The 8,553-nt window shown below is 39.7% G+C and overlaps 1 protein-coding gene across 2 annotated transcripts in view; it reads right to left on the bottom strand.

Moving 5' to 3' along the window:
* Window positions 1–3,644: 3,644 nt before the first annotated feature.
* The window catches only part of LOC146578128 (protein NLRC3-like), a 30,408-nt gene continuing 25,499 nt past the window's right edge, over window positions 3,645–8,553 (bottom strand). For both annotated transcript variants that reach the window (XM_085257436.1, XM_085257445.1), the window contains 2 exons: window positions 4,833–4,879; window positions 3,645–4,657 (listed from right to left, as the gene is read on the bottom strand). In XM_085257436.1, the coding sequence (XP_085113562.1) occupies window positions 4,125–4,657; window positions 4,833–4,879 (580 nt within the window). In that variant the 3' untranslated portion in view covers window positions 3,645–4,124. The remainder of the gene's footprint in view (window positions 4,658–4,832; window positions 4,880–8,553) is intronic.

The raw sequence follows: 8,553 nt of genomic DNA, 5'->3' as shown, positions 1-8,553 counted from the left end.
AGATCAAAGACTCGAAGCTTTGAATCTTTTTGGGTGTAAATAGAAGTAAAGCCTCCAAGCTTAATGAGGCTTCACCTGCCCACCACAACATGTTTCTTCACATTTCATAAGCCTCCCCTCAATAAGGCTCCACAGTAACTTCCATTTTCATCCAAGCTGATGTTTAGTGTGAAACAGCTGGATTAAAGCAGACCAGGATTCACTGTTTCTATCACATTAACTCTCAGAGGCACTGAAAGGAGCTTTAAACCACAGGGCTTTTCTCTGCCAGCTCTACAGTGTGGGGGCTGAGTCCAGCTAATATGTGTGTGGGCCGGGCATCTCCACACCTCTGAAAAAGGTTTAACTTTAAATCTATGTGTGTGCAATTATTAGATTAATAGTAGATTTTTTTCAGTTTTAGAGCCAAAGATCAGTAAATACATTCCTCAATGAGACAACACATGCTTGAGAATAGCACACGTGATCATGACATGACACATGATTAAAAAGCAGCATCCAACCATTATAATGTGGCTTCTTTTATTCCAAATGAGCACACATGCACTTATAAAAGAAAACAGCCAATGTTATTGTTATCATTTTTATTTATATAGCACATTTAATTACAACAGCAACACTGAACAAAGTGTTGTACGGAAATACAAAATAACTCATACCAAATCATTTATAATAATAGTACCAAATACCAAATAACTCTCATAATCTATTAAAAAGTCAGTGAATGCAAATGGTTTTTTTGTAGATGAAATTTGAAAATATTGACAGTAGAAGCCTGATGAGTAAGGGGTTGAAATCCTTGATCACCTCTTTAAACCAGCCTAGACCCTGCTATGGCTAAAAGCAAAGAATCATTATCATTTGATCTAAGAGATCTAGAGGGTGGATAAGGTTGCAAGAGGTCAAATACTGACCCAAAAGCCTGTCCATTCAGGGCTGTTTAAGTCAATAATAAAATTTTGAAATCAATTTGGATGTGAAAAAAGGAAGCCAGTAAAGAGAGGCAAGCACCAGGGAACTAAGTTGACATCTTTATTTCGTGTCAGAAAACGAGTTGTAGCACTTTGGACCAACTGCAGCCTTGCAAGGTAGGTCTGACTACCTCCAACATATACGGAGTTACAATAGTCCAGCTGGGATGTAATGGAAGCATGTATCACCTGTTCAAAGTTTTTAGAATATAAAAATGATTTCACCTTGGATAAAAGCCTCGGTTTGAAAAAGCATCTGAGTTAATCTGTTTTTCAAAGGTGAAATTGCTGTCAAATATAGCCCACAAATTTTTGCCATTCGACTTAATAAAAGGCTCAAGACTGTGTAGATTAAAATGAGATGTGCTGGGATTACACTTGGTTCAAACACCATCACTTCGGTTTTGTTCTCATAAACATTAAGGAAGTTAGAGGCCATCCAGACTTTAACTTCATCAACAGACTAAAGGAAAGGTAAAAGTGGAGCAGAACAGCTTCTCTTCAGTTGAAGAGAAATCTGAATGTCATCGGTGTATGAATGGAAACAAGCATGTAAACGCAGAATAAAATTGGCCCCAATATAGATCCCTGAGGAACACCGCAAGTACAGGGAGTTAAGGAAAACATAAAATCTCCAAAACCCACTGTTTGACGGCTATAACATGACCTGAATGTGTCATTATTTTTTTTAGCTCTAGACTGTGAAGACCAATAAAGGTTCTCCATTCACTTAAACAGTCAGATCCAAAGTGTGATGAAAAAAACGTGATCTTTTTGGAAGCATTACTGTCGTATATAATACCTGTAAAAGTTTTGGACTCACCTTTTTTTATTTAATGTTGTTTTCTTTATTTCCACGACGTTTACATTGAAGATTCTTACTGAAGGCATCAAAACTACAAATAAACACATATGGACACGTATGTACTAAAGACAGCACAGAAGCATGTTGATTAGCATAGTTCCACTATCAGGCCAGGGACTTTCTGTGTGGTTTCTATGTTCTCTCTGGGTATTCCTGCTTCCTCCCACATTTCCAAGAGTCAAAAAGTTAGTGGGGTTAGGTTAATTAGTAGTTCTATATTTTCACATGAATAAGAATGGTTTTCTGTCTATGTGTCAGACTGGCAACCTGCCCCTCACCCTAAGACAGCTGGGTTAGGCTCCAGATCTTCTGACTAGGATAAGCAGGAGAGGATGGATGGACAAAATAGTGTGAAATAACTTAAAAAATGTTTTATATTTTATATTCTTGAAAATAGCTGCCTTTTGCTTTGATTACTGCTTTGCACTAGTAAAATAATTATAAAAAATAAATGTCAGGGGCTGGGTCTGTGACCCTGCGTTTTCATTTGTTTTCTGATCTTCTTTATTATATTTGGAACATAATGTTAAGTTCTAGGTTCATTATTTAGTTGCCTCAAGTTTAATCTATTTGTGTTTCACTTACATCTTCTGGTTAGTCTCATGTATTTCTTGTCTTTGATTTCAGGTTGTCAGGTGTGTATTATCATGTCTTCATCTCATGTTTCCTGTTTTATTTTGAAGGTTTGTGTCCTATGTCAGAGCAGTTGGCGTCGCTTCCTTTGTCTCGTTATGTCAGATTAGTGTCAGCTGTTTCCCCATGTGTATCCACTTCCCCTAACCACCCTTGTGTGTATTTAGTCTGTGTGTTTCTGTTCGTTCATTGTCAGGTTGTCTGTTGTTCTTGTCATGTTTCCATGCTTCTGTGTCTCCAGGGTTTTCCAAGTACAGGTTTTTGCCACGTTCAAGGTTTTGTTCTTCATCTTTTGTGTTTCACATTTATTTTCTCCCAGTTCGGTTCTAGTTAGTTTCTTCCTAGTGTATATGCTTTTTGTTCTTGTACCTTTCTTATCAGTCATATTAAACGGCTTGCATTTTGTTATATTCAAGTTTTCTTCTCGTTCCTTCGTGTCTGCATTTCAGATCCGATCCTCAAATTTATACAGTCAGCTTCGCAGCCAGACTGTGACAATAAATCCCCAACGGTATCACCAGCAAAGCACCATCACACCTCCTCCATGCTTCATGGTGGGAACCATGCATGTAGAAACCATCCGTTCTCCTTTTCTGCATCACACAAAGACACGTCAGGTGGAACCAAAGATTTCATCAGACCGAAGCACAGATTTCCACTGGTCTAATGTCCATTTTTTGTGTTTCTTGGCGCAAACAAATCTCTTCTGCATTTTGCTTTTCCTTAGTTGTGGTTTTGTAGCAGCTATTTGACCAGAAAGGCCTGATTCACACACACACTCCTATGAACGGTTGATGTAAAGATGTGTCTGCTACTGGAACTCTGTGTGGCATTTATCTGGGCTCTAATCTGAGGTGCTGTTAACCTGCAATTTCTGAGGCTGATGACTTGGATGAATTTATCCTCAGCCGCAGAGGTGACTCTTGGTCTTCCTTTTCTGGGGTGGTCTTTACGTGAGACAGTTTCGTCATAGCTCTCGATGGTATTTTTTTTTACAAAGTCTACTTTCAAGGAGAATGTGAAACAGGCAGAAATGTTCAGCTCTGACTCCCTCCTGTTCTCTAGTTTCTACTTTCAATAGAGAAAGTGGAAATGTTTATATAACTTGATTCTAATCTGCCGCTGAGTCTCTTTCACACTGCTGGAAACACAAAGCAACGACCACAAATACCTGTTCAACCAATTACATTTATTTCACTTTGATCTGCCACAAACAGCAGCGATTTCCACGTCCCCTTTATCAGGCTGTGGGACAGTAAGTTTTAATGTCTCAATGGAGTTTAAAGTTTCACAGCTCCAATGTGCAGCCGTCACCTTAGAAATAAACAGCAGCAGTGAGAGCGCACTGGGCCCTTTACTACGAAGACACAGTTTGCTGTCTTTAACAGTCTCAATGTTTTTCAGACATTAAATGTTGCTTTATAAACTATTGAGCCAATACATTCATCTTATATGGCTGAAGCATTTTCAACTTATTAGTTTGCAAAAATGATTGCTAAAGTTTACAAGGAATCATTTAACAGTTTAAAACATAAACTGATTGAATTTATGACTCTGAAAATGAGTTTGAGCGAAAGAGACAGACATGTACAGACTGAATTATCTCTTCAAGAGTCAGAGTGTTCTCTAACAGGAGTTCACTCTTTACACTCAACTTAGCACAGACTCACTGAGGAACTAGAACAGATCGAAAATCCAGGATAAAGCATTTCAGTGATTGTGGTTTTGAAGGTGTGAAGGTGGATCAGAGTGTCAGAGGAGACTCTGTAGAAGGACAGAGTACCAGCAAGACAGTCCACATACACTGCTGCTCTGTTAGAGACAGAAGAGGAGGAGGAGGAGGAGATGGATGTTTCTCTCTTATTGTGACAGACAGAATGAGGACCATCATTAGAGCAGCGTAGTCTCCAGGATTGATCATTCTGTCCAAACCTACAGTCATAAGTGTCTCCTTTTCCCTCGATTCCTTTGTAACTCACTGATATATCAACCCTTCCTCTCCACTTGACCTCCCAGTAACAGCGACCAGTCAGACCATTTCTACACAGCAGCTGAGGATGAACATCAAATCTTTCTGGATGATCAGGATATGACTGAACCCCCTCCACATATGTCACCTTCCTGTTGTTGTCAGACAGTTGCAGGTTTGTGTTCACTGTGTTTGTGTCGATTGTGAGTTGACAGGAATCTGATGGAGAGAACAAACACAATCCAGCTGCAGTTATTGATCCATCATCTGTTCATTGATTGACACTTTGATGATGACTCCTGACATCAGAGATATGAATTAGTGATGTAACAGTTTGAAGATGATTGAATGTGTGCTGCGTTATTTTCATGAACCACATTAAAAACACACTTACACTTCCTCAGACCTGGTGTCAACCATCGGACTCCAGCAGGCTCCAACCTGAAAGGAGGAGGGCGTCAGACAAGCACAGTCTCTTTCAGCATGCACACATGGACATTACATGGCTCGCATCCACATACTGTTAGACACTGATAAAGGAACTAGAGATGGACCGATCCGATATCACGTATCGGTATCGGTCCGATACTGACCTAAATTACTGGATCGGTTATAAATAAATATAAATAAATAAAAAATGTAATCCGATCCATTAAATATCATGAAAACACCTCACAAAACTTGCAACACAGTGTAACTCGGCTCATAACCGTAGCACGTCGGAGCAGTATGCGTCACGTGATAGAGCGGCTGCATGTATTTGGAGCTTCGCTACCAAACCAGTATTTCATCTCCGAGAAAGTTATCCCAGAGAGAAGTAAAGCAAGTGTGTAAGTTCATCTATGAATGTTTGTTCCCATGTTAAGCTTAACAACCGATATACGGAGCGACTGCCTCTCTCTCTCTCTCTCTCTCTCTCCTGCTGCTACTTCAATCATGAAACTGATCAATGATCAGCTGATCGGCTTTTCTGTCGCGAGTCCGTCTCTCTTCTTTGCTTTTGGCCCACTTTGCACCAGAAAGAGGAAACCAGCGGCTGAACAACTGCAGCACGTTTAAGCTTGATAAGCTGTTGTTAGAATTTATTTAATATTACTTTCTACTCGAGGATCTTTTTCTACGTAGCTGACGGCTGTAACTGTGCAGGGGCGGATCTAGCAAAGTTTAGCCAGGGGGGCTGATAGGGCATGAACAGGGAAAAGGGGGCACAAAGACACACTTTTCTTTCTTATTCTCATTTAAAATGTCTAGCTTTTAATAAATAATTATCTGAATCTTACACCCATTTTACATCTGATTTAAAATGTATAGAAGTCCATTACTGTGTATAGTAACTGTTAAGTCTAATATACCCTAGTAAGCTATAGTACTTTTTCCTTTGGGAAAGTACCATCTGTGAATTCTGCAATTCTGTTGAAGAAAGATGTTGAATCTATTTAATTATTGTGGAAAAATAATTTATTTCTGTGTATTTTTTTTCACATTGCATCAAATTAAAGTTGATTACGTCGATTAAGAATCATGAGGTGGGGGGTGGTTCCCTATTTTTTCTTTTGCTGGGAGTTTGCAACCCCATTAGTTATGTTGCTTAATATTTCTGCTAAGTACTCTTTAAAATACCAGAATATGGAGGATGGTGCAGGTTTAAGTTTATTAGATTGATCAGTGTTGCTGAACTATGAAATATTTTGTGCACAGTGCATTTTTTTACATACAGGTTTAATAGAATAGCTTTATTGTTGTTGTTTATTTAAACTTAAGTATGAACTTATACAAAATGCAGCAAGATATAAAAAAAACAGTATTTATTAAAAAACACACTATATCGGATTCATATCGGTATCGGCAGATATCCAAATTCATGATATAGGTATCGGTATCATAACAAAGTGGTATCGTGCCATCTCTAAAAGGAACAGTCCAACATTTTCTCTACATAGAACCCCAAAACAATGTGTGAGACAGTAAAATGTTCGCCTATCAATTTTTGCTCCCATTGAAAAGCTTCTCATTTTTGTACTTGGATTTTAATATTTTCAAATGTAGTTTCAATTCAAAATATTTTAAGAAGTATGATACATTTCTAGGCATTTATACTTCACATAAGTATGAACCAAATCTGAAACAACAATTTATTATGAAATTTAATGATTTGTTGTATACTAAAGTAATGGAATTCATCTTCAAAGAAAAATCCATGTTACTCAAGTGTGTTGAACAAGTTTGTTCAAAAATTGTTTTATTTAATCACGTTTTTACAGTTCAGGAGATTAGATCATATTTGAGATATTTGAGGGTGGGTTACATGTGAGCTCATCTGTTTGAACATGAATAATATTACAAAAATTCAAAAAATTTCAGCTGTTCTTAAATTTGTGGTCAGAAGCTTACATGCATTTATTATAAGCATGAATTTCGTGGTAATTTGGAGCTTTCGAAGGTTACTTGAAAAGTTATCCCCACTGTCAGCGTCAACCCACATATTTTAGCCTGAGTCTCACCAGGCTAAGACAGCTCAAATAAAAAATAAGGCAGTGACATCATTTTAGAGAAACACGGCCTCATTTATCTTTGGTTATGCAATATGCTGAAGAACAATCCCTACATAGCAAGCAGGTCTGGCCCGGATCTGGTATCAAGCCGGCACTGCTGACTGACTTCTGGCACGGTAAGTGGTATGTCATCCAGATATGGGCCAGGGCTGGCATAGATGGCACTGTCTATGTGATGGCATATGTTTTGGGTTATGTTGCCCAGGCTCATAGAAAAGATGTCTGGCCAGATGTGGCATTAAGCTGTCACTTCTGACTGACTGACTGACTAGTGTCATGGTAGACTGTATGGCAGCCAGATGTGGGCCAGATCTGTTTATGCGATGGCATGCCATATCTGTCCCGATTGTGGTTTTGGTTGATGTGGCATTCAGTTCAAAGAAAGTGTTTGATTGCATGAATGTGGCATGTTGTATAGAGCATTTTGAGTAATCCGGGAAAGTAGAGGAGCGCTATATAAGAATCAGTCCATTCACTGTCTGAACAGAGTTTCCTTTGCCAGAGTTAATCCACACATGGGCCAGCACAGGACCACCAGTGTGTCTGCAACTGGCCTTGTGCTGGCTCATGTGTGGGCCACCTCTGGAAAACCAGATCTGGGCCACCAAAGGGCCGTCATTCTTTGCGGTGTGTGGGCCATACCAATTTTGCTATGTGGGATATGTTTGTCAGCCACAGGGCCACCATGACAATACATTGTGATTTTTAGTTAAGTTGGAGTTGAGACTGGAGAGTGTCAGAGTGCAGCTGGAAAGCTGCATGCTTGGGTGCCAAGCCAGAAAACAATGAAGAGGCTGCCAGTAGTGTGTGTCATGGCAATCAAAGTGGAAAATAAACATGGACAGTGTTTCCACTTGATGACGTGGCTGCTGCATATTACATGGTGGCAATGAACAATAATCAGGCTGTGGTGCAGCAGAAGCACCTGGCAAAACTTCAGGCGCATGTGATTGGCAGTAGCAGAAGTGGCAGGTCGGGGCTACAGCATCACCATCCCCCATCCACTGTCGGTGTCGCTGCACAGGATAGGGGAGGGAGATGACTCCCAGGTCTTCCTGGAGACCTTTAAGGCCACTGCTGAGGTGTGTCAGCGGCAGAGTGGGCACCACAACTGTTGCCACTGCTGTCAGGGAAGCCCCAGATGGCGGCCCTGAATCTGCCACCGTGTCTGCTACTGAGCTCTAAGTAAGATCTTCTAGGCCGGAAGCTGCATGATGCAGCGGTGAGGTGGCAAGAGCCCGGGGAGTCAGAGAATGAGGCCCGCATGAATGTGTCTTTAGTACATTTTTATGCAGAGATTAATTTGATATGAATCAGGGTGAGACAGAGAAAAATAATTTAGCAGTGCATTGTTAAACATAAAGCAATCTATCCAAATGGTGAAAAAAATATGAGCAAAAGACATTTATTATTGTTCCTGGAAAAGTTCTCCTCGGAAATTGCTACATATTTATCTCTTCATTGTTCAACTAGACTACAGTTTATGCTGTGAACAAAGAAAAACTGTTCCTACATGTGTGATTGTTCATGTTACATCTGCATGAAACAAACAGAAAGTGAATG

Source organism: Mchenga conophoros, linkage group LG3, assembly GCF_057382185.1.
Source record: "Mchenga conophoros isolate Kocher_MC1m ecotype Shallow Benthic linkage group LG3, M_conophoros_male_GT1.1, whole genome shotgun sequence".
NCBI classification, from domain to species: domain Eukaryota; kingdom Metazoa; phylum Chordata; class Actinopteri; order Cichliformes; family Cichlidae; genus Mchenga; species Mchenga conophoros.
The sequence above is the reverse complement of the archived record's forward strand: the minus strand, read 5'-3'. Positions and strand labels throughout refer to the sequence as shown.